This window comes from Amblyomma americanum, chromosome 10, assembly GCF_052857255.1.
Source record: "Amblyomma americanum isolate KBUSLIRL-KWMA chromosome 10, ASM5285725v1, whole genome shotgun sequence".
Taxonomy (NCBI): domain Eukaryota; kingdom Metazoa; phylum Arthropoda; class Arachnida; order Ixodida; family Ixodidae; genus Amblyomma; species Amblyomma americanum.
Genome location: NC_135506.1, coordinates 102135339 through 102162160, shown reverse-complemented (window position 1 = coordinate 102162160; position 26822 = coordinate 102135339). Strand labels below are relative to the sequence as shown.

Sequence of the window (26822 nt, the reverse complement as noted above, 5' to 3'; positions counted from 1 at the left end):
AGTGCAAGGTTGTGAACTATCAGTGTGTGCCCTGTGCACCCTGCAAGTAATGGCCCACGGACACGTGGAAAAGTGATCATCTCCCTTTGTTGTCTTCCCTTTCCATCTCTCCCTCCATTCCCATTCCCACGTGTAGGGTATCATACCGGGCGCTGCATAGGGTAGTTAATCTCCCTGCTATTCCGTTTGTCTGTCTTTCTCATAACATACACAGATTCATAACTCAATAAACAGATTCATGCTCTGGAACAACCCGAAATACTCCAATAACAATTAAAAAATGCCTGCTGTGAAACCGTGATGGGTGTATGTATGGGCAGCACATGCCATTTAGCTCAACAACATCACGGTAGAATGACAACAGATTGTCTTGAACCAGTATCTGTTTATTATAGAAAAACAGCCCATGGGCTCAAACAAAAATGTATCGAGAAATAAAACGCGAAAAAAATAAAGCATCGCTCAAGAAGGCCTCAAGCCTTCTCCCACCTTCCTCACACCAGCCAACGTCGGCAAACCCTGAACGCCAGCAGCTTAGAGGTAAAAGAGGGTGGAGGAGAGGCGCGGGTTGCGCTCCGCGTGCAGCGACTGGCCCGCGAGGAAGGCCAGCTTGTGAGCGTACTGGCACGGGGCCGGCACGCGGATAGTGCCCGGCCAGTTGAAGTACAAGTGGGTCAGCTTGTAGGCCAGGCGCTGCATGTGGTCCGGCTTGAGGCCCGTCGTGTCATAGATGACGTTGTAGTGCGTCGGGGCCACGGTCCCCTGGCGCACGCTCTGCGACACCAAGAAGAAGTCGTAGCGCTCGGGGCGCGTCACCTCGCTGTCGACCACGGTGCCCGGTGGTGGGTTGGTCACGTGGTCACGACCCGACACGAAGAAGCGCGTCGAGATGTGCTTGGTCACCACCACGAAGGCCAGCTTGTGCTCCACGCCCGGGAAGAGCGCTTGCAGCGAGGCCAGGATCTGATCGATCTCCCACACCTTCACCTGCGCCGCGCGCAACAGAGACACGCTTCAGTCGCGCCCGCTGCCGCCACCAGCATCACCTGCCAGTGTATTTCTGCTGAAAGCAGAGGGCATTGAAGTTACCAAAGAGTGGTTGGACGATTGGTGGCTCAAAGGCAGAGAGGTGACATAAGGTTAAATGTGAAGGACTGAAATACGGAGAATTGTGAGACCAATTTATATCATAGTAAAAAAAATTGTGAGATTACTGTGGCGCCCGCATTGAAGGAATGCGTAAGCATTGAGGCCTCCTCGCCCCTCTTTGCTTAAATTAAGTACCATCATTGCCCATTTTCAGTTAATAACTTGGCGCCATGCTTCGTTTTAAAATATGGCACCAGGCTTTGCTCCGTCTTCACTTCTGCTTTTTCAGATTTGTCGGCACGCTTTAGCTCCGCCTACTTGCGGTGTTTTCAAATTTTGCGCCACTTTTGCTCCAGCCCAGCCCACTTTCGGGACATTTTTGGCTCTAATAAATTACCGCACATGCACCTCATGATTTCCCCTGCGAGATTTTTTGATGCTCAATCTAACGCAAACATTGTTTTACTTATAACTCAATTCGTTCGAACGTTGCCGTGATAGCATATAGTGACCAGGAGCTTCACCAGGAGCTTTCACCCAAGCCCCAGTGGCAGCCGTGTTGGTGTATATTGATGGAACATGGTGGAAGCCCGCGCGCAAGTCTAATCTGCTTGTCGCCACTTGCTCGGGCTTCCAACATCGAATTTTCATGCTGCACATCATCACACAGCCCCCGTCACCTCATGTGGAAACCACCAAAAAACAGTATGCTTAAACTTTCGATTACCGCACTGTATTGCCGCGAGTTTGGTCCAGAGCAAGACGTGCATGCCTGTCACATACTTTCTAGCCATGATGACATCCTCATGGAAAATCGACCACTCACGCAGGTGCCATCTGCAATGCTTCCAATATCCGCACATTTCCTCATGCTATTCGGAACTCCCGGGAATCAAATCAGTGCGTACGTACATGCCAGATGCTCAGAGCTCCAGTCTCTTGATTGCTAATCCTATTCTATTACTCCGAAATTCAGCCTGCCTTCCGATAAAAAGTTACCGTTCTCGGAAGAAAATCTAAGTTTACTGTGGAATAAAATCTTTCTGTAATCACTACAACGCCTCGGCAAAAAGTTAAGCGTGGTCCACTACTGCAGTTTCCTGCTGGATCAAACTTCCAACATGGAGGCCGCATCATCTCTAGCGGACACGAAATGTAAAAATACCCGTGTAGTCTACAATATAAATGGAAGTTAAAGAACAGCTTGTAAAAATTAATTAGCCACCGGTGGTCTAAATTATCAACCTGCCCTCCACTACACCGTATCTCGCAGCCTTCATGCAGCTTTGATACCCTCAGTGCCAAATGTTTATAGGCGATTGAGTATACATCCCGTTCAGTCGAAAAGCCGTTGTCGTATTCGGCCCCCCGTGTCGGAAATAATGGGGGTTGCGTAAAACAAATCTTACCATGCCATGCGTTTTCCGCAGAATGTTCCGGATTCTCTCTTATGATTCAGCGTTTCGCGCAGTATAAACTTACTAAGTTCGATTCTGGCTCGCGGCAGGAATTCGAACCAGCGTTTTATAATCGGGGCTGCGTAAAAAATCCTCTTATGCTAATCTGCGGTTCTAGTGATTGAGGATTCATTGGAGTGGGATGGGCGATGCCGAGGTAAGGAAATAACTGAATTTAATTGAAAAATTGACATATTAAAGAAAAGAAAAAACGTAAAAAGCGGTGTTTGAAGATGTCAGAATTCTCAGAATGATATGTCAATGCTTGACAATGCTATTTAAGACAATTTAGGGGGTAATTGAGAAATTATTTAGCTGAAACAATTGAGAAAAATATAAAAATACGTTCAAAGGTGTCAAACTGCTAAGAATGGAAAACCTAACCCACTCCGCTATCGCATTATACCGTTAATGCGAAGTTTAAGCGTCCGGTTCAATTTTTTGATGTGATAGCATTAAATGGACCATGAAGGCGGAAACTCGCCAGCAACGTCTACGCGAAGCACCCGCCTTAAAGGGACTTCCCTCTCCTCACCCTCCACCTGTCAACTGTCCTCTTGCAGGGGAGAGAAGCCAGACGTGGGTGGATGAATGAGGATGAGGCCCATGCTCAGAATATATAGCCTCCCAGGGAACGATGTGTGCGAAATTGAAGCTTCCTGGATCCATTCCTTCTCGCACAGCTCGGGAAGAACAACATGGTTTTCAGAGGCCCACCGGTGGCTCTGTTTGAAATGGACACCTTCCTGTGCAGAGGTATCCCTTACAAAAATTTCTTTAGACAGTCAATACAGTGTCTATGGACAAATGCTAGAGAGAAGTCTGTAGGCAATACTAATCCTATAGGCAGTCTATACACATTCTATAAATTTATGGCCATACACTTTTAGTTGACTTTTGTCTGTAGACATTCTATAGACTATGAATAGACAAAGAAATATCTATAGGAAGGCAATAGAGTCTATAACAAGTTTATAGACTATCTATAGACCATTTTTGTAAGGGATATCGCATAACCACTACCGCACTGCTCTGGTAGTGGTATGATGAATTGCCACAATCTCAGATTTTGAATAGAAAAGAAGTGGAGTAGACTGGGTAGTGGAAGACAATGGACTCAGAATTGGAATAGAAATATAATTAGAATAAAATGAAAACTGCAATAGAATGGTGAGGCGAAGAAAAATGCTGTAATATTTCCTCTGCATGAATCCAACTGATCCCTCTAAAATGTGTTTTCTTCCCAGCTACGAAACACGCATTAGCAAACACTTATCAATACCTTGCAGTATGAGAGGGCAAAAATGACGAAGTCTGTCTCGCTATGACGTTTTAGCACCCGCAAAATGCTTGCCAGGATGTAATGAATCCTCGCGCCCATTTATTTATTTTCACTGATGACGAACGCCAAAAAACAGGTACACCATGTTATTATCTAGAAAGATGGTTAGAAAAATTCTTTCTGCGACCTTCAACGGTCCGTCCAGGTGGGAGAGATAAGATGAGGCGACGCCTGCATCATCCAAGCCACGCAGTTTTCGAAGCTACACAGTGCCATATACCAGGCCATAATCACGTCTTCAAAATTCCTTTTTTCTAAAAGCTGCAAAGAGAAAGGTGGGCATGCCTCTCGACCAGTAAATGTTGGAAACTCTTGAGAACTGGCATCCCCTGCCAAGAACAGTAATAGAGTCTCGATGTATTTCTACTGAAAGTCGACAGAAACTATATTTGAATTTTTTGAGGGATGGCATTAGCATCAGCCAGCTACATATCTCATTGAGACTATCTTAATAACCACAATAGTTATGTAGCAATAGATTACAATTTAGCTAAGCAGCTTACCTGTAAAACTTATTCGCTTGTATTTGGATATTTATGGTTAATGGGTTATATGGGTTTAACGTCACAAAGGGACTTTGGCTATGAGGGACACCGTAATGAAGGCCTCCGGAAATTTCGTATGTTCGCCACCACTACAGTAACAGCGCAAAATGCCTGCACTACGAACCTGCATTACAATCCACATGCACTTACATTATTTGATTTTATTTAAATAATACTGCAGAGCTCGAATGGTCCAGGAAGGTTGGGAAAAAACTAGAAAAAATGAGCATTCGTAAAGCCAAGAATTAACAATACAGTTCTATGGTCACAGTACAAATTTTGAGAACATTTAGGCTCTGCCTTAACAATATGACGTGACAGCATAAAAGGTTGATTCCCATATGTGCAGAAGGTCATTCTGTACATTAATAGAACCATGGGCCACCTCATACCCCTCCTAGTGCAGTGCCAAATGATGCGACATATTCGAGAGGATAAAACTGCTAATTGAGATGAAGCCGAAAATATGCGAGAGATTCGCACCAACGACCTTCCCAACCCAAACCGTACATTCTGAGGGTGTTCAGGCGGCCATTGCGGCCGAACCGCCCGTAGGAGGGGGTTCCGGTTGGTGTCAAACGATTAGTCCTGTTGTGCTGCACACGTTTATAACATTCATTACCTGACATAACGAGAAAATATACCGGATATAGCGAACCTGTCTGTAAATTGCAATAGAAGTGCAAAATCCATGATGTAGATGGCGCTGCTTGTGTCTTAGAAGGGATGTTTCTGGAAAGGAAACATTCTCGAACATTCGCATTTACTCTTGCTCATGTTTGCTGAGCACACCGTTGCAAATACGAAGCTCCCGTAGCTAGCACTGTGAAGTCGAACACTGGGGAAGCGTTGGCGGAGAATTTTTTCATTCACAATGCCAACGCCGGGTGTTCTGGGTAACGAGGCCTCTGACGCTATCGCGTTAAAACTGCAGGTAAACAGAGTACCACCAGAAATGCTCACCTGTGGGATCTGTCCGTCGGACACCCCGTCGCGGAAGAAGATGATGCGGTCGGGCGAGGCGCCGTCGTTGCACTGCGAGTACTGGCGCAGTGCGTCGCGCAGCAGCGAGGCGAGCGATTTGCCCAGCCCCTCGTGGGTGTCGTAGAAGGAGACGCGCTGGTACCAGCGCGTCAGGCTCTTATTCATGCTGGCCACGAATGCGCCCGCAGAGCGATTGGGCGTGCTCGAATCCGGGTAGGTGTCGTAGCCGATAACCATGGTGCTGACCAGCGGGATCTCCAGGCACCAGGCCTCGCCGCCCAGCTTGCAGTTCAGCTGCACCGCCACCTTGGTGGCCACAGAGCGGATGGTGTTGCGGTTGCCGATGGTGCGGGCAAGGATCACCTGGAAACAATGAGGGTCATCATCACCATTATGCACTGTACTGCGTTAGCCATGACTTTGCTTTCCTGAGTCTACTTGCCTCATCTGACCCTACAGCTCCTTGCTACGTTAACACTTACATACACGTCGACCAACTTTCACACCTAGACAGCCCTCGCGTCGCTCTTGGCGTATGTGTTTACAGTGCTGGGAAAAAAGGCAGCAGCTAATCTTGACAGCAATATACATTACAGTACGACCAACTAGACAGTGATGCTCCTGACATGAGAATTGCTCGGTGCTCACCACGTCAAATGAAGTGATTATTCTCTTTGCGCACAGCATTCTCGCCAGTTATGAACTGGAGCCTCCAATTATACAAACGAAACCAACTGAACAATAACTGAAATGAGGTAATTCTAAATTATTTGAGTCCTGGAAAGCACACAACATCACAGCACACCATACATTTCCCCTATTTTGCAGACAAAGGGCAAAGGGAACACTCATTCCAACTGATAATAATAATAATAATGCTTGTTTGCATCAAACGCAACATACATGATGCTGTTGGTCTACAGAAAAAGCTGTAATGAGCACAGCTTGACGAAGCCGCAGGCCCCCTGTACAATGGCCATCTTGTGAGCATCGCAAGAACAGAGTCAGGAGAAGTCTTGAAAAGTAAATCCAGAATTTTTACTGGATCTTGCTACCCGCTTCGGGCGGCAAAGAACAATAGCCTCGGCCTACCTGCGTGTGGAGGCCGAGGTCAACGCAGGCCTCCTTCTTGATCAGGTCGTAGCGGTCCTTCCGGTTGTTGGGAAGCACGATCATAGCCAGCTGAATATTGCCCCTTCTTGCAAGCTGGTTGAGGCCTTGTACGAAGCCTGAGGGCCGGTCATCGTCCAGCAGCACCAGGCGCGATTGCGCGATCTTGACGCCCATGGGCGGGCACATGGACATCAGGGTGCGCACGAACTCCGTCACGTTGGCCTCCTCGCGCCGGTGGCAGAGGTGGTGGTGGTAGTGGTTTTATTAAAAATAATAGTAAAAAGGAAGGAAAAGATTTTTGCTTGCCCCGGCATCTGCCATCGATACTGAAGCACCTGAGCTGGGGCAGCGGAAATAAAGGACAGCAGGCAGAATGGAGAAATGAAATGAAAGAGGTGAGGGGACAGGAGTAGAGGACAGGGGGAGAAGTAATATGTACAAACTATTTACACAATAAGTAATGTGTCCAGGTTGTGCGCGTGATTAGTTCAGTTTAGAGAAATTAAATCACACACGCGCACAGCACTGTGTAGGTTACAACTGGAGTGGGGCGTCCAGTTATTAATCGTTCTAGGTAGAACTCGCGGAGCGTTCGGTCACTGCGTGTAACTACCTGACGGAGAACAGACGGGACGTCAAGCCCGTGTGTTCGAGGAATGCACAGAGGCTCACCAAAGTTCGCTCACGAGTGCGCGCACTGCCCTGCGGCCACAATAGCGTCTTGATGGAGTCTGGTAGTATGCCCTGCGCCCTATAGGCCGCGAGCATATCGCGACGAGCATCGGCGAACGCGGAGCAGCGAAGGAGCAGATGTTCTAGTGTTTCCACTGCACCGCATCCGTCACACACATCACTCGTCGCGATTCCGTGACGCACCCGTCGTTCCCCGGGCCACACGCAGCCGATGCGCGCGCGGAGGATCATTGCACGTTGCGACCGTGTAAGTGCGCGACAGCCGGTGACACTGTCGATGCGCTCACCTCCCGCGATGCGTGGGTCGGGGTGCTGCTTTCGGAGATGGTCGTGAATTACCGCACGCACGTCCTCCAGCGCAAGGGGCAGATCGCTGGCAGGTAGTTGGTGTGCAGCGGTCGCGAGGTCGTCAGCTTCTTCGTTGCCGGCGATGCCGCAGTGACCGGGCACCCACTGTGCACGCACGGCACAGCCTCTCTGCGCGAGGCGCTCGATGCGCGAGCGAATTTCCCGCACTAGTGGGGTACCGCGGCCGTTAGATTGCAGGCGGCTGAGGGCGGCGCGGGAGTCGCACAGCAGAGCACTCCTGGGCGGCGGAGGGCCGAGGGTGAGCAGCAGGTCCAGCCCGAGCCGGATCCCCATCAACTCCGCCGTGGTGGAGGAGCCCAGGAAGGTTGCGTGTTGCTGGCTGTGCAGTCGCAGGGCGGGGATGGTGGCCGCCGCAGCAAGGGAGCAGCTGTCGCGGGCCACTGAGCCGTCGGTGTACACGAGGAGATGGTCCTGGAGCTCCTCGTGTATGACGGCTCTGGCCAGCTGCTGCACAGCGCAGAGGGGTGTGCTCCGCTTTCCCGCGATGCCGACGATCTCTCGCTGTACCTCCGAGGCAGCAGGCCAGGGCGCACAGGAGCCGTAGGGGAATGGGCCTTGGGTCAATTGCTCATACTCGAGCAGCGCCGCGCCCATTCGTGAGCGCGGGTGCGAGCGCATACGCTGCAGCAGCGAGCCGCCGTCCGGTGCGCGGTGAAGCCGGTCGATGTGATTCAGTGCCCTGCGCGCTGCTTGGAGCTCAAGGGGCCACGCTCCTGCCTCGGCCAACGTTGCGGCGCACTGCGAGTTTTTGGGCAGGCCTAGGCACACGCGCAGGGACTTGCGGTGCTGAAGCTCGAGCTTCTTCCAGCACGGCTTGCGCACCGTGACGAGCGGCAGCGCATAGAGCACCGCCCCCAAAGCTGCGGCATTGTATAGACGCAGCGCGGCTTGCTGGGAGATGCCCTGGCCTCGAGCGGTGAGCTTGTGCACGGCGGCGGTGATCCTCTTCATCTGCAGACAGGCCTTGGTCGCCGCGGGGCGGAAGGAAAGGCGCCAGTCGATGTCCAGGCCAAGGTACCGCACCGATTTACGCCAAGGAATCGGAGTCCCGTCCAGTGACAGTGGCGCAAGGTGCGCGCGCGAGCGCGAAACGCAGGCCATGGCCACCGATTTGTCCGCGCTCAGTGACAGACCAAGGCCGCGCAATCTGGCATCGATTGCGGTCAGGGCTCCCTGAAGGCACCCCCGCACGCGGAACGCCTCGCCCGGTGGTCCCCGGCACCACAGAGCTATGTCGTCTGCATATATGGACATGTACACATGGTGTCGCCCGCTCGTGGGGAGGGAGGCCGGCACCACCGACATGGCCACATTAAACAGAAATGGTGATAGGACAGAGCCCTGCGGCACGCCCATGTCGACCGGGCGAGGCTTGGAGAGCTTACCCCCTACTCGTACGCGCATGGTGCGCCCGCTCAGGAAGCCATGAACGTATCGCAAAAGGCGCCCGCTCACACCGGCCCCCTCAAGCACCGCGAGAATTGGTGCGCGGTGAACGTTGTCAAAAGCGCCCGAGACGTCCAGTAGCAGCAGCAGCGCAACCTGGCCTGCTGCCCTGGCATGCTCCAGCGCTGTAACAACGTCCGATATAGAATCAGCCGTGCACCGCATCCCACGGAAACCCGTCTGCCGCTCGTCAAACAAATCAGCCTCCGCAGCCCGCTCGTTCAGACGCTGCAACGCCATATGCTCCATGAGCTTACCTGCCGCCGATGTTAATGCCACTGGCCGGTATCCGCTCAGCTCCGTAGGTGGGCGCCCTGCCTTTCGGATGGGACAAACGACCGCGGTTCGCCAATCCTCCGGAAGCTCCCCGCGTTCCCACACCAGGTTGATCTGCTGCAGGAGGATCTGTCGTTGCTGCGCATCCAGGTTTCGCAGCATTTGGTATGTCACCCCGTCCGGTCCGGGCGCCGAGCGGCGGCGGCAGCGCTGCAGCGCATTGTTCAATTCCGCCGCGGTGAACGGCGCATCACATGGACCTTCCGAGGCGACGGGCGAGGGACTGGCGTCGCTTCTGGGGCTCTCAGGAGCAGCTATGTTAGCGGCGTTTGCGGGGCTGGGCGGCGCGAACCGATCGGCAAACCGCTCTGCCAATTCTACAAAGCTGAGCCCGCTGGAGATTGCGAGGGCGGCCAGCGGTTGACGGTTTGCCTGTGGTTCGGTGATGCGCCGCAGGGTGTCAAACAGCCTCCGCGAGCTGACATCTTCCTCCATCCTTTGGCATAGTGAAGCCCACTGCCGGCGGTATAGCTTGTTGGCGTGGCGGCGCGCTGCTGCGTCCAAGCGGTTGTAGACAGTCCAGTCGGCGGCTCTGTCAGTCCGTCGCGCCCGTCGCTCTGCGCGATCTCTCTTCTCGCGCAGATTGAGCAGCTTCATATCAGGTGTGGGCTGCCCTGCCCTTACCTCTGCTCGTTGGGTGGCTGCGAGAGCGCTTCGGACTAGACTTGAAAAGAAATCTGCGCCAGTGGCCGCCGCCTCGTCGACCGCCCGCCTGAACGCACTCCAGTTGGTAATGGAGTAGGCACGTTTGGGGCGCGCCTCCATCGCAGTGGGTTCAATTAGGATGGAGTAATGATCCGAGCCCCAGAGAGATGGTGATCGGCGCCATGTCGCCTCGATGCCTCTGGATGCGAAGGCAACGTCGATGCAGGAGCCGGTTGTTCCGCGTCGTCGAAAGGTGGGCTCGCCGGTGTTCAAGGGGGTGAGTCCCAGCTGCGTTGCTGCGTCGTGCAGGTCGTCTCCCCGCGCGGAGTGGCGCGCACTGCCCCACGCACTATGGTGGGCGTTAAAATCACCACAGATGATTTGGCGCGGGGCACAGCACGAAGACACAGCACGAAAACACAGCGCGTTCCACGCGACAGCTGGACGCACATAAACACTGGCCACCGACGTGTCAACACCACCGACGCGCACTGTCACCACCACGCACTCCTGGGCATCAGATGTCGCCGCCGCCGAGCCGACGAGGGTGTGCTGGACGTCCTGCCGCACGTATATCGCGCACCTTGATTTCCCGGGGCGATGAGATGTGACACAACAGGGCACTGCAGCACAGGTGGGTTCCTCGCACGTGGTGGCTGAGTGGTAGCCAATGTAGCCAGGTAGCCGCATCTGGGGCTCCCCGTCATGTGAACGTACGTACGTCTCCTGCAGCGCGATAACTTCCGGCGAGTCCTGTGCGATGCGAACTCGCATTTCGGCGTACCGCGCCGCAAGTGAGCGCACGTTCCACTGCAGGATGGATGGTATGCGGGAGGGAGTCCGGCGGCTAGCCATCATGCTGGCTTATCTGTGCGGGAGCACCCGCTGCTTCTAAGCAAGCCCGGTGTCCATCGGTGCCCTCCGGGAAAAGTGCGCTGAGGGCGCGCAACGCCAGCTTTAGGCGCGCGATCTCCGCGTCCCGTGCGTCAGGGGGCTGGCCGTGAGAAGCGGCCGCAGGCTCAGGCCGCGCTGCACGGGACGCCGGGCAACCGGATCGCCGCTGCCGCTGCCGGCGCTGCCGTTGCTTCTGTGTCTGCTGCTGCTGCTGCTGCTGCTGGGGTGTTCCCCTGACGACCTGCGCATAAGAAAGAGCGCGCGGCGTCTGCTGATGTTGCTGGGCTGGGGCCGCTGTCTCAGCCTGGACGACGGCTCGGACAACCCGCCTGGACATCGGGGCCATGGATGTGGCCATTAAAGTGGCCACGTGACGCTCTCGCTGCCAGTGCGGGCACGCTGGGTCAATGGCTGCGTGCCGCCCCCCGCAGTTAATGCAGCGGGGCTTGCTCGCGCAGGTACCAGGCTCGTGTGGCCCGCCGCAGCGCGTGCATCGGGCAGGAGCACGACACACCTCAGTGGCATGCCCCAGGCTGGCGCACTTGGCACACTGGAGCGGCCGGGGACGGCAGGGGCGGACCGCGAGCCTGCGCTTGAATATGGTGATGAACGCCGGGGGTGTCGGCGCCGCAAAACGGAGAGCTAGTGTGCTGCCCGACAGAGACGCCGACACCATCGGTACCGTTGACTCCGCCGCCGCTAGCAGCTCCTCCGCCGTCCTGCGCCCGTCCACACCGAAGACCAGGCCGGAGCTTTGATTCCGAGGAGGAGGCTCCTTGGCGCAGACCGGCACGCCGCGGATGACGGCCGTGGCTAGCAGGGCCTGGAGAGCATCGCTGCTCCCCGCGTCCACTGCCACCACATTCCGCCGCATGTTTACCCGGACGGCGAGGACGCCCGGGCGGGATCCGATCTCCTCGGCCAACTCCCAGCCCTGTTCCCTGGTGAAGGCGGTGCCCCGGTTCGCCGGCCGAAACAGCACCGTCCCCACCAGGCTGGACGGGACCTCCACGGCAGCCGCGGCTCGCTCCAGGGCAGCTCTCCGACGCCGCTGCGCCTTGGTAGTGATAATGCGCCACGGGACCAGGCTGGCCCCAGCATCAGCGTCGCCGCTGCCTGCGGGGCATTGCCGCGGCGCGCCGCGGAGTTGGGCGGGCTCGGTGCCAGCAGACGAAGCCCCAGCCGCAGCCTGGTCTCGTGCGGCGGGATTTGGTGAGGTCGCACCCGTTTTTCTTCCGGACGCCGTCGCCCCACCAGCAACAGCAGCAGCATCAACAGCAGGCTGGAGGTGGGCTCCATGGGGCTCCTGCTGGGAAGGCCCTGCTCCTTCGAGTGTGGAGGGAGAGGGAGCAGTGACGGTGGGGGTCCTTCGAGCTTCCCGCTTGGCCACCGCGATGTCCCTTTTGGTTTCCGGGTCCCTCTCCTCCTCGGACCCCGTTGAGCGTCGCCGTTTCCGGAGAGCAGACTCGTCCATTGGGGTGCACATGCTCTCCTCGGCTGCAGGTGTCCGCGGTGAGCCCGCAGCAGCAGCATCAGGGGGAGAGGGCATCACAGCTGGTTCCCCAGGAGCAGCAATGGCGGCAGGAAGCGCAGGGGTGGCCGGCAATGGCGGGGAGGGAGCCGCCATGGAGTTCTGCGTCTGGTGAGCGAGCGCCATGGCGTCCCGCAAGGCTAGAACGCGTGGGTCCGCCGGCGACACGTCCAAGGTCCCGATGACGGACTCGAGGTTCTCCGAGGTGGTGATGAGCGCCGCCGTCAGGCACCTCACCGTGTCCCGCAGATCAGCGATCTCGGCCTGCATTCGCCGAATGGTGCTGGACGACCTTCCTCTGGACGGCGTTCGTCTCCGTGATCGTGAGCGAGAGCGGCCTGCCCTGCGTTGCTGATTGTCACCGCCAAACACAGGCCTTCGCTCGTTCACGGTGTCTGTGGCCTCCATGGGGAGACCCCGCAACGCCGCGAAGCCTTAGGCCCAGCGTCCGAAGGAGCAGAGAGCTAAAAACCCCGGTGGCAGAGGACGATCCACGAATCGACAGCGACGGCCACGTGCAGCAGCCGGTCGCGCGTCTCGCGCGAGAAGTCGGCCGTGGCCGCGCTGTAGCGGTACGCGTTGCTGCCCTGCATCACCTTCTCGGGCGGCAGCACGCGGGCGTCGATTGTGACGAGCGAGTCGTCGAACCGGATACCCCAGTTGTCCATATCATTGCGGATGGCCTCGTTGTTGTTGATGCGCTCCATGAGCGTACCCGAAGGCCCGTATACACATTATGTGCTAAACCACCTTACGGGACTTTGTAGGAGCACATGTGCTATTGGCGACCACGACACCTAGCGGGCTATGCATTAAGTGCCCACCAAGTGCGTAAATTCATATTGGCATGCCTTAAACCAAAGAACGGTAAAAGATGCTGATGCCCTCCCATCCACGAGCCCGTTGCTCCACAAACGTTTGCAGCACCTTCAAATCAATTCAAACAAAAACAATATAAGAAGCAGAACCACAAACCACCATTTCTGCTTTCCAACCTTTCGATGTAAAATTCAGATTTTTAGTATGTCTTAAACATTTGCAGCGCTTGTATTGTAATGCAGTAAAACCACGCCAAGCCCGCTCAAGGCATACTCGCTGCTTAAAAAGTTGCAGCATGAAGTACCCTGCCTCCGTTCCCATTCAGCCTCATATCCTGATGCCCGCTTACAGCGTAGTGGCTTATCGCAAACATTTCGGTTAATGCGTGCCGATCCCGTAAAGGGCTGAAGGAGTATCTCATAGCACACCCACGAGTACGCCGCGCATCGCAAAGAAGCAAGCTTCACGGGTATTATGCCGATACGGTTACTGCGTATACTATAGCACGTTTGAAGCTGCTGACACGCTCGGAGAGCGATCTCTTTAGACCGAGACTGTGGTAAGCAATTGGAGCGAAGCATTTGATTCGCTCCGATGCTTCCGAATGCTCTTCAACGGTGGGAAGTATTCGGAGCGAAGTTCCGAATGCTTCCCACCATCGAAGATAACGCCTGAGAAGTGCTCGTAACCGTTTACAGTGGAAAAGAACTGTAGAAACTGTCACCTTTTCAAGCTTAGAGACAGATAGTGCATTTTAGGCGGCACTATAGCGTGGTCCGATAGCGACACTGTTGCCTCTGTCACTGTGGAAACGCCATCGAGGAAGCTTAAGACGGGCTTCTCCTGTTCCAAGCAAAACGGCCGGGGCCTAGCGGAGAAATAAGCGGGCGTCTAGTGGGGAAATTTAGTGCCGATTGAAACGCCCTGGAAGCTGCACTAGTATGGACCTCCTTCTCCCCGCGACGTCACGAAGATGCGGTGGCGCTGATGTTAGCAGCGACTTTCGCATGGTAGGCAAAACAGGTTCCGCTTGCCCGTGCCTACCGCAGCTGCCGCAGGTACCGGCGGCTGCTTCAAGCCTGTGCACTGCAGAAGCAGCATATATTGACCAGCTGCATCACTGCTGGATCCGCGTAGTAGCATAAAAAATATTAAATTAGCCTCGATCGGTTTCTCGCGCATAAATGCCGCATTCGGAAACTGGCTAACAGGCATTGGGCCACGGTAGTAAAGCGCGAAGTCTGGGAGTCGATGGGCACTGCCACTCAATGCACTTAATAGCATGCAAGTTACTGCGTTCATTCACCTGAACTTCAGGATAGTAGGCTGATAATTGCTCAAGGAAAAAAAAAGACATGTAGCTGCACACGTACTTATCACCTTGAGCCGGAGTGCATGGGGCGTCGACTGGTTCACTCGCCCCCAAGGAATGCGTTTTTTGTTAATAGCACACCATGTTTAAATGGCGCGTTTTGTGATATTTAATATTTACCTGAAACTGTTTCTTGATATGACGACGTAATTATTTCATTCGAGTAGAAAGAAGTCTGGTAAGTTGTGTCAATCTTGCGCGGTCGCGTTGGTGTGCTTAGAATAGCACGTACCTTAAGTGTGCTAAACGCCATATGCTTTTTCATTGTATCATGAATGTGTCATGTTTCATGAGGTAATACATGATCGCGAAGCATGTTTGGAAAGAAGCAGCCGCAGGCGTGCTACTAACAGACACGTGGCGAGATTGAGAGGGGACGCGGCATGAAAAATGTTTTCGTTATTCATGCATGCGATATGTAACTAAACTTGGTGCAAATATGAAATTCCTACGCTAGTTTCAGTCATTCCTTTTATATATAGCTATACCTGGTGCAGTTCTGGGTAATTACAATTAACACCGTCGTCAAGTCTCCCCAAGCTAGGTCTCAAATAATTGAGTAGATAGTGCGCAGTTTTTTTATGCCAGCATGTGCATAAAGCCCTGTTCTGTATGATGACGCGATTAGTTCTTTTTCTATATGATCAGTACTTATGCATGCATAGTTACATGAAAACGTTTCTTACAAAAAATAACTAACACAATACTGCATGTGTAGGGAAAAAAATCGAGAGATTTATTACGCTCCTCAACGTCTCAGGAATAGTTTGCGACAAATGGAATCATTTGATTTTCATGCGAATTACGAAGGTGAGTGATCGAGTCGCAGAAAATGTGAGAGGTCAGAAAACGAACCTTAAAGTTTATTCCCTCCTTTATGGCATCTTCGTTTTCGCTTTGGTCAAAGAAATGCGGCACTGAAATCAAAGAAATTACCTCACAATTTCAGGCGACCACACTTCTAAAGAGCGTAATTTATTAATTTGTACTCAATATTTTGCTATAATATTTCGTCACGAAACTAGACTTCAGGGCTAGGAAAGAAAATAATTCTAGAAATCAAAACTTTTCATCAAATCGACCAGCTTAACAAGAGGACAAGTTGGCCTGGCTGGTGCGTGGTCATGCGGCTAAAAACAGCGCTAAGCGAGACAGGAGATCGGGGACACGACGCTGTCCCCACTTTTCGCGCAGCGCGACACGTACGTATGTCAGCAGACGATGAGCGCATGTCTGCTCCGACGAAACAACGCCAGCACTTCCCCTCACTACTGTCCCGAAGTAAAATCATTCCGGCTAGTGCAGAGTGTCAAAACTTGTTTTATTCAATGCCTAGCGCATAAATAAACAGCAGGAACGCTTTCTACATGTTTACTACTAACCATATATACAATACACAGTGTCAAGCTATTTCTCTTTATAGGCCGCACGTGGACAACGCGAGCTCGTGTACTTCGACAAATTACAAAGTTGGAAGCATCGACCAATGCTATGATTCGCAGAAACTGGAAACGCGCCTACAAGCCTTGAAAACACGCGCACAACACCTATCCGCGACGCCACTCCCCGACCTTTTGCCTACCACGAGCTCGCTAGCGACTGCAGCGCCACCTCGTCTGTTTACAAACATGCAGGAGGTCCATAGCCTCGAGGCCTATAATAGAATAACAAATTTATGTGGTCATGCGCGAATAAAAATGGCAGTTAATTTTCGCCTAAATTCTATAAACGTGGGAAAGGAGAACTGCATAAAGCCTAGCCACTCAAATGCAACCGCACGAAAAGACACGGCACGGCATGAGAGATTGCTCATGTGACTCCGACCATAATGGCTGTCGTGCGCTGTGAGCGGACAGGCGGAGTGCGCTGGCGACGCGCTACGGGTGAGGGCATTGGCCAAGCGGTGCGCGCTAGGATTGTAAACGATGGCGGCACCGTCGGCAGTGATGGCACAAAGCCACAAACAGCGCAAGATCTTTCTCCAGGATAACCCATTTTAGTAGTGTTTTCCGACTAAAACGGTACAGTACGGTATATGGGGTTCAATGTCCCACAGCAACACAAGCCATGAGCGACGCCATAATACAGGGCACGGAATAATTTAGATCACCTGGGGTTCTAATAGCGTCCGCGTGTTCTGTCCTTGATGGAGTGACTATTATTGATGCAGTACTAAGTGCAATATAATATGACGATAATGGGACGTAGCATAGAAAAATACTTGAGGTGTCGCCATGCAGTCGTCACGCTCGCCTTTCGGTCTCGAACCAATCGGCGCGGCGGACTGAAGCGGACCTGCCCGTTCCATGGACACCTTCGGAATACGGCCTCAAGCGTCCATGACACGATGTAAAATGTAAATTCTAAACTGAGGGAGTTTAAGCTCCGCATTTATGTCGACCACCTGAGATTCTTTAACGTCCGCTCACATCGCACAGTACCTGGGCTCCTTTCGTGCTTCGCTTCCATCGAAGCACGCAGACATGAGCCCAGGTCTTAGGGCTCAGTAGCCGATCGCTCTAACCACAAGGCCACCGCGGAGAGTGGAGTAGCATAGCATTCACAGCAGATGTACTCTACTCCAAACAGGACGTCTGGTACTTCAGCAGAGTAAACCAGCGAAATTCGATAGACGACGTCGCGAATGACGCAGTGGCAGATAGTAATGCACTGCGACAGCCATGTTCCCGTTGTCCCGAGCGCTGTCCTGCCTCTTATCCTGTAAGCAACAGGTGGCACTTATTCTATATTCTATATTATATATTCTATATTATATACACTGCACTGTTGCGCCGCTCACTGCACTGTCATGAGAATCGGCCGACGCCGTTGGCTGGAAGGAGGTCCTTTGACGGGGAAAAGCCGCTTCGTTCTTGAGGTGTATCCGACTGCAGCTGTGGTCATAAGAATGAGTGAGATTTGATCTAGCGACCTATCACTTGCCACCTTCTCTACCATCCCTCTCGTATTTTCCCTCCCCCTCTCCGCTTATACGGAAAGCTGGATTTCACTCTTTCCACTCTGCAACCTGCCAACCGTGGCAAGCGAATTGAATTAAATTATGCTCTTAAGTCTGACGCTGAAGTAGATGACAAGGTACAATTCCGGGATTTATGAAAAAACTACAACTATATCAGCTGTCGCTGACAAAAGAGACGCAAGGCAAAGAGCCGTATAGGAATTGTTGGTCTAGAGTTCCTGGCACTATGGCTGGCAGATTAGAAGTGCCATGAGGTTCGTAAAATGACAAATGGACAAACATTTATGTTTGCGGTGCCTTACACGAGAACACAGCTGCAACTATTGCGCTGTTCAACTAAACACAATGTCCCTTTTCCGCACCGCGCCGTCACTGCAGTGCCCTTTTGTGTCTTGCCGCTGCACCTCATCCTCTCCCAACGCACTGCATTGTATTTTCAAGTATTCACGCTCGTTTAGCGGCGCGTCAGAGGCCTGATCCCTTCAGGCCTCCTCTTTAAACCTCCTGGCTACAACCTCTCTGCAATTTTTAAATAAATGCTTTCACCACCACCACCTCCCACCACACTGCGTTGTACTTTCAAGTATTCACGCTCAACGAGTGGCGGATCAATGACCCCATTCCTCTGCGCCTCCTCCTCAAACCCCCTGGACGCGCGGACGTCTACGGCCAAGTCGCGAACACAGCAGTTATGCCCATTAACCGCGGCCGCCGTAGAAAAGGAGAAACAGCACTTCATTCGAACTGACTGCCCACCTCGTCAGTGAGTCCCGTCAGGACACACAGCTCCGGCACCAGGTAGATGTTCTGCGTGCGGCCGGCGCGCAAATCCTTGTCCGTGGGACGGACCACCAGCAGCGGCTGGCGCATGTCGCGGATGCGCTTCTCGTGCTGGTTCTGCACATGGCATCGCCCAAAGACAGACGGGGTCGGTCATACCTGCAGCTATACTGCTAAGCACACGATCTCTCAGATACGCTGGGCTTTGCAACACATGGATAACTGTTTGTGAGGCAACGAAATGATCTGAATGTCAGATAGCTGTGGTTTGGCACAGAAAGACGACATCAAAGAAAAAAAAACGCGATTCAGTCAAAGGCGGCTGAGCCAGGTAGAGAGACAAACTTGGAAAAATTCGGGGACCTCTTCGGAATGGACCCTCCTGGCATAGTATATTGGAAGAACTATCTGATGTGACGGTGACGACGCCACCAGTTAATTCACAACTTCGCACAGAACCTATAACATGCGACGTACCCGGTAGAAGTCGGCGTACGTCTTGGGCCCATCCTTGGTATCAAAGGTGCAGGCCGGGTTCTGGTCCCAGTCGATGTCGTCCACCCGGTAGGTCTTGTTGTTGTACGGCGTCATGACAATGCAGCCCGCGACCCGTTTCACGCACTCGTGCTTGTAGTTCGGGACGTGCTCGATCTGAGACATGAGGTCATAGATGCTGTCGCGACGCAGCACCTTGTGCAGCGTGTCCGTCACCAACATGATGCCCGACTCGTGCTGACCAATGGCCGTGACGAGCCCCTGCCACAGCTCGAGCCCGTGCTGAGGAATGCTCGACACGGCGCGCCTGTCGAAGAAGTGCCGGTTGATCTGCACGAAGTCCAGGCGCTCCAGGTTGCGGCGCATCTGCGTGTTGAACAGGCGCAGCAGCTCCGGGTGTGTCGGGGCCAGTTCCTGGACCCACTTGAAGCGGACGCAGATGATCATGCCGTCGGTGCGCCGCTGCTGTAACACCTCGGTGATGTCCTGCTGCAGCCGCGTGGGCGACTTCAAGTCAGACATGCCGTCGAACACGAGGCACTTGTTGAACATGTGCATGTGGTCCACCAGCAGGGCGCGCCGCATGCGACTAGACTCCACCGTCGGTGTGAACTCCACGTGGTACTGGTGAATGCAGAACTGGGGCATGGAGATGAGCCGGAAGTAGTTGGCCACAACATTGATGGGGCTGCCCGAAGTGCCCCTCTTGTTGTCGATGTGCGCAGGCCGCGCCTCGACGACGGCGAACTCGTCGCGGTGACGCCGGCCCACTGGGCGGCCGCCGTCGCCACTTTCGTCAGGTGTGACGGCCGGTGCGAACTGGAACTGCTGCACGAAAACACGGAGAGAGAGGGAGGGAGAGAGCTTTGCACACAAAGCCGCTGCTCACACTACGCATACACTTAAAATTAAACGAATGCACTTGTCTCCTTAAGTGCGGAATTACGAAACCCTTCCCCTGTCCTCTGTTTCTTCCCTCCATTTTTCACCCACCGTGGTGGCTGAGCGGTTAAGGCATGCGATTATCGAGCTGGAGTACCCTGGTGTGATCCCTCATGGGCGGTCGCGTTTTGGTGAAGGCGAAACGCAAATGGCGCCTCTGTGCTGTGCGATGTCGGTGCATGTTAAAATATACCCGGGTGGCAGAAATCATTCCGGAGATGTCCACATGGCACCTCTTGCTTCCTTTCTTATTTCACTCCCTCCTTTATCACTTCCCTTACAACGCAGTTTGTGTCCTCATTTCCTTTCCTCAAAAACCAACTTTCCCTCTATTTTTCAGTATTTTTATTATTCGTCGTCTTTTTTGTTAACTTTTACTATTTCATTTTTGTAACTTCTAATTATTGTTTTTATTTATCTGTTTTTATTTTAATGTTTTTGTGTTGTTGTTAACTTAAATTTCATTGCATATATGTTAACTGCTTGTGAACTGTTGCTTTGCTTTTATACATTTATTTACCACAACACTTATTGAAGTTCGTGCTAAAAATTTTTGTCCACAACTTCTGTCACGACACTCATGAGTGAAGATAGGCTTACGTCTTAAATCATACTCCTCTTGAGGCATGCGTCAACGACGTTATCTTGAATACTGCAACAACCCGTACAACTGTTACTTCAGATACGCGCTGATGTAAAAGCTACTGCTCTTTTGAACTGTTACAAATAGGTGCGAGCAATATGGCTGCTAACCATATCGAACTAAGGCTCTAAAACGAGAAAAATGCCTACAGTGTGGGCATCGCATATTAAAAAGCTCAGAACAACTTTCTGGTGCTGCTGCACTTATGCAGCCACCCTCCATGAACAAGAGCCTCATGCCTGCACCCCGTGGTGCTACCACTGCGGAGGGGACCACCCCCTTTCAATGCAAGCTGCTCTGTCCCACAGCAAGCGGACTGAGTTAGTATACAGGTGGCCTATGGTCACCGTATTAATCTTCACTGAATGCTGGACCGTATCTTCGCAACTGACAGCCGTTCTGACGCAAAAAAACCCACAAATTCACCATGCCCCACTCCATAGATCTCCGTTCGGACCTCAACTCAGGTGATCGCCTGCCTCATCCGCCTCTGGACACAGATCGGAAGGGGCACCGACACTCGTCCTCCCTCATACAGCAACTTGGGCTAGACTCGAAAGATTTCCAGTGCAAATCACGTCAACGCAACCCCATTCCCGATCACAGCCGACACCTTCGCCGCGGAACAAACGGACAGCAGCTGAGGTCTCACCATGCCATCCCGCATCACCTTGGTCTAGTGCGGGCTCCCCAAGTTAACACCTGCTAAGCCCGTACCGTCGCTGACCAAGTCATTTACCATCCTAGCCCTTTCCCTTGCCTTGTACCACCCAAGCTAACTTCATCAAACCACCCTTCATCAAGTACTTGCATCGAACAGTAATGTGCTGCCTTTAAAGATTGTTTGGCATCATGCGAACAACAAATCTCCTGCCCAACGCAAGGCATAACCAGCCTGAAATCCATGGTCGCGAACATTCTCAAAGTCGTCAGTCTTCTCGTCTCCCGCATTGACGACGTCAATAAGGCTGTAGCCGATCTTAAAGACATAGTCACCACCCTTGCGGACTGCCCCACCGCCATGGGAAGTGATCTCCTAATCTCTTAAGCGCCCCACTCTTCTAACCAGGACTATATACCTAGCCTCTGTGCCCCCACAACCTTCGGTCACTGCCTCCTGGGCCCTCCACTCATGTAAAGCCCTCACCAAGGGCCCTTGAGGTATATATATTAAAAAAATAAATAAATAGATTGACTCCGCGATTTAAAGTAGCGGGTTCCTGCGTTCGACATTCTACAATAAAACTACCACAGCTGAAAATCTAGCCATGTTCCCCTTCACCAAATGGCTCCTCATCCTCCCCCACCCACTCACCCTCACCCACCACGGCTACTGGGCTGTGCAAGCCTCCCTCCTGAATCCCCTCTTGTTTCCACCTACATACACCAAAACCAGCGCTGTGAGCAGTTGTATATGCCTGCAATTCTCGGCCCATGTCTAGTGGGATGCGCTTACTACAACCCTTCTCCAAAATATAAACTGCTATGATTTCTTAAGTTTTAAAATCCCCTCACCCGATACGCATACACAAAAAAACACCGACTCTTCCATCCCCTGTTCACTTCAATGCAGAGCTGGTTTCCAAATGAGAATCCCTGCAGGGGATTTCATTGCTTCCAACGTCACTGCCTTCCGCCCGGGAAAGCTACACTTTTTACACCACCAAATTGCATTACACAATCCTCATCACATCGACCACACCAACAGGCGAAGCCACCCGGAGACCCACACTAACAACCGCCTTGTCAGTGATCACTATATGCCTCTCTCTCTCTCGACACCCACAAGCGGAGTCATAAAAGAACTATCAAATTAACTCATTGGCATACTTTTTGCTGACTGCTTTTTTCGCCCAGTCCAGCACCCGAACAATTGCGACGCATGGCTCTCCACCATTAGCTACGCTCGACAACAAGGCACAGAGCAGCAGACGATTACCACCCTGTTCGAGATCTACACCCCAACCGCCCCTTGAAACGCCGTAAGTGCCTACTAAGGCGCATTCTAGAACCAACCAAGTAATCGAAAGCTTCCTGATAAACTCGCCTACTTCAGTACAACCATCGCCACCCGCTGCGCCAGACTCGATACATCCCACTGGAACCTTGTGCGTGACCAGATTAATGGCTCCCTCGACCAGAAGAAGGTCACCTGTTACCTGCTATGCTCTCTCCTAGGTCCATAACCGCCCCCATTTTTATCCATAAGTAGATTTCTCTCTCACCACGATCTTATTTCTTTCAAACCCTACAGGTCATCTGTCTCACATATCTCGGTGGATGCCCAAACCGGGCTGTAAGGGAGGAAAAATGAAATGAACAATTGCTCTCAAGGAAAGGAAATGACGCCTGTCTCACATTTCTCGCTGGACACCCGGATCGTGCCGTAAGAAAGAAAAATCGATCGTCAATCAATCAATCGATCGATCGATCAACCGGTCAATCAACTTATCAATTAATTATTCACTCAATCAGCCAATCCATCAATCAATCCTTAACGCTGCCACGTTAAAATCCCTTCGCTTACAGCGAGGTTCAGGTGTCCACCGAGATGCGCCATTTTTCGCTCACGGCCAAAGACGCCGACGACACCGGCTTTTCTGCGAAACGAGCTCCTTACCGCTGTCGCGTTAATATAAAACGGTGTTTTATTCTTCTTGCCCCTCGATCTGAACGTGTGAAAATTAAATTGGTTTTCAGGAAAGAAAATGACGCAGTAACTGCTCACATATCTCGGTAGACACCCGAACTGCGCTGTAAAGAAAGAGATAAAGGAGAGAGTGAAATAAGAAAGAGGTGCAGTAGTGCAGGTCCTCCGGAAATTTTTCGCGAACTGGGGATCTTTAATGTGCACTGACATCGCATAGCACACGGGCGCCGTTTGTGTTTCGCCGCTATCAAAACACGGCCCCTGCGGTCGGTTTCGAACACGGGAACTCCGGCTAAGTAGACGAGCGCCTTAACTACTGAGCCACCGCGGCGGGTTACCGTGAACATATTTTGAATGTGAACGACTGTGCGCCACAGCCTCAGAGATCTGCGACTATAAAAAGTACCGACTATCCTCATTTTGCCACAGACGGCAAAGGCGACACCTGCGCTCCACGTCTCCATCTTAGCGTAGAAAGGCTTCGTTTCTAGTTGAAGCAGCTTCCCGCCGTTAGATTAATGCGCTAAGCTGTTTCATGTATACGGACGAACTTCGGCAAGTTGTCTTCCGTGTCACCACTGTGAAATGCCAGATTCAGGGGCTGCTGCGGGGTTACCTTCATTTATATATATATATATATATATATATATATAGAGAGAGAGAGAGAGAGAGAGAGAAATGAAGAACTTGATAGCGGCATGCATACGCGTATAGTTACAGAGCAGCGTCACTTTGAAGTTCTTCACTAGCAGTATACGACGCGAAACCCAGGTAACGGGAATTTATAAATTACGCTTTTTAGAAGTGTGGTCGTCAAAAATTGTGAGGTAATTTCTTTGATTTCAGTGCCGCATTTCTTTGACCAAAGCGAAAGCGAAGATGCCATAAACGAGGGAATAAACTTTAAGGTTCGTTTTCTGACCTCTCACATTTTCTGCGACTGGATCACTCACCTTCGTAATTCGCATGAAAATCAAATGATTCCATTTGTCGCAAACTATTCCTGAGACGTTGAGGAGCGTAATAAATCTCAATTTTTTTCCCTACACGTGCAGCATTGTGTTAGTTATTTTTTGTAAGAAACGTTTTCATGTAACTATGCATGCATAAGTACTGATCATATAGAAAAACTAATCGCGTCATCATACAGAACAGGGCTTTATGCACATGCTGGCATAAAAAAACTGCGCACTATCTACTCAATTATTTGAGACCTAGCTTGGGGGGACTTGACGACGGTGTTAATTATAATTACCCAGAACTGCGCCAGGTATAGCTATAAATAAAAGGAATGACTGAAACTAGCATAGGAATTTCATATTTGCACCAAGTTTAGTTACATATCGCATACATGAATAACGAAAACACTTTTCATGCCGCGTCCCCTCTCAATCTCGCCATGTGTCTGTTAGTAGCACGCCTGCGGCTGCTTCTTTCCAAACAAGCTTCGCGATCATGTATTACCTCATGAAACATGACACATGCATGATGCAATGAAAAAGCATATGGCGTTTAGCACACTTAAGGTACGCTATTCTAAGCACACCAACGCAACCGCGCAAGATTGACACAACTTACCAGACTTCTTTCTACTCGAATGAAATAATTACGTCGTCATATCAAGAAACAGTTTCAAGTAACTATTGAATATCACAAAACGCGCCATTTAAACATGGTGTGCTATTAACAAAAAAAAACGCATTCCTTGGGGGCGAGTGAACCTGTCGGCGCCCCGTGCACTCCGGCTCAAGGTGATAAGTACGTGTGCAGCTACATATGTCTTTTTTTTCCTTGAGCAATTATCAGCCTACTATCCTGAAGTTCAGGTTAATGAACGCAGTAACTTGCATGCTATTAAGTGCATTGAGTGGGAGTGCCTATCGACTCCCAGACTTCGCGCTTTACTACCGTGGCCCAATGCCTGTTAGCCAGTTTGCGAATGCGGCATTTATGCGCGAGAAACCTATCGAGGCTAATTTAATATTTTTTATGCTACTACGCGGATCCAGCAGTGACGCAGCTGGTGAATATATGCTGCTTCTGCAGTGCACAGGCTTGAAGCAGCCGCCGGTAACTGCGGCAGCTGCGGTAGGCACGGGCAAGCGGAACCTGTTTTGCCTACCATGCGAAAGTCGCTGCTAACATCAGCGCCACCGCATCTTCGTGACGTCGCGGGGTGAAGGAGGTCCATAGCGTCAAAAGGCGGTTCACGCACGCGGCATTGCCTCACGACAAAGCTGCACAACAGCAAAGCTCGGGGTGGATGCAATCGGTGATCACGTGATCGCGTAACGGAGTAGCGAATAACTCGGCAGGAGAGCCCTCTTCGAATGAAAGAACGCTAGCGACAGCTAGACGACCAACCACGTCTGTTTTAACGAGGTAGCCGAATTAAATTAATGAAGCATACGAAAAGAAAGCATTGCCTGACCTGCCAAGGCCCAAAGAAAGTTTTAAGAAATATTGCGCAGCGCACACACAAACAAGAAAAGACACTAAACAGGAAACCTCGGTAACTATCGGATGTTAAGGAGCGTCTACGCTAGCAAAGTAGAACGCGCAAACACCCGCGACATTCCGGGCTTACATAGGCATAACGTACAACTGCATTGAAGATTACAGGCTCGCGAAACAGTGAGAAACAAATTTAACAAGGCGGCACAAAACATTGCAGGACGCTTAAGCGTCGGCTTTAAGTGCGGAACCCGACAGTGCGTTGCAGCGCTGCCAAGGAGTCCACTTAACGCCATCGCCCGTTCGGCGCAACGCCTTGCCCATGAAACATATGGCTCGGTGTCTCTAGCAGGCCTCTGAAGAAAGCCCATCCGCCGCCCAAAGAGGTCGCAATGGGCTGCAGTGACGCTGCTCCCTGAATTGGCCCTTGTGCATCTCCGTTGCAATTTCAGAGGAAATAAAGGGCGCAGTAACTTCCTCACATATCAGTGGACACCTCAACCATGCCGTCAGGGAAGGGAGGAAGTTTGCAGTGAAATACAAAGGCTGTAATGGAGGCCTGCGTCCCCGCTGGCGTCGCGTTCGTTGAACACAAGAGCACACGGACGCGTACTACATCAGAGGCGCTCGGGCGGTGCGAGCACCACGACATCGCAATGGTTGCCACCCGCACAAAACATGACGCACACAGGTCCGACAACCGCTGCCTGCCCGTCTGCAAAGCCAAAAAAGGTCGCGATGTGTTGCACCCACTCTGCCGCGCGCAGGGGCGGAACCGTCATGTTACCACCGGGCACAGAGTTCGGACCAGTTGACGTTTTCAAATATTTCGTCTGCTGGTTCCCTAAATTGAAATCCATAACCTTGATGCGATGTCAGTTCACGCTAAAGAACCCCAGATCGGCGAATTTACCGAAGCCCTCCAGTACGGCGTCCCTCATAGCCTGAATCGCTTTGGAACTCCGAACTCCACAAGCTCAATCCGAACACGGCCATCATACCACCTATCGTGCCTCAGTGCAAGCTATTCGCATTTACTTCATCTCTAAAACAGAGATGGCTCTACGTTAAAGCAGCTGACGGCAGTTAATTGAAATGCATTATAAGACCGCGATTTTTATGGGGTCCCGTTTCGAAATTTGCACACTCATAATTACTCATGTGCGCATCAGTACAAAACGACACTTCACGAAGTCAGAGATCACAACGCATTCACAAAATCCGCCTTCTAATCAGTTCGAAC

The 26822-nt window shown here is 52.0% G+C and overlaps 2 protein-coding genes across 2 annotated transcripts in view; both read right to left on the bottom strand.

Annotated features, from left to right (window-relative positions):
- Nucleotides 1–26822, bottom strand: part of LOC144108582 (piwi-like protein 1) — a 220560-nt gene that overhangs the window by 181824 nt on the left and 11914 nt on the right. The window lies entirely within an intron of this gene.
- LOC144107283 (piwi-like protein 1) lies at nucleotides 417–26361 on the bottom strand. Its single transcript, XM_077640282.1, has 9 exons — nucleotides 26333–26361; nucleotides 21791–21852; nucleotides 21371–21483; nucleotides 18873–19718; nucleotides 18372–18512; nucleotides 12917–13145; nucleotides 6510–6787; nucleotides 5397–5780; nucleotides 417–987 (listed from the first exon to the last, which is right to left on the bottom strand). Exons 1-9 carry the CDS (start codon nucleotides 26359–26361, stop codon nucleotides 535–537), a joined length of 2535 nt encoding a protein of 844 aa, XP_077496408.1. The 3' UTR covers nucleotides 417–534.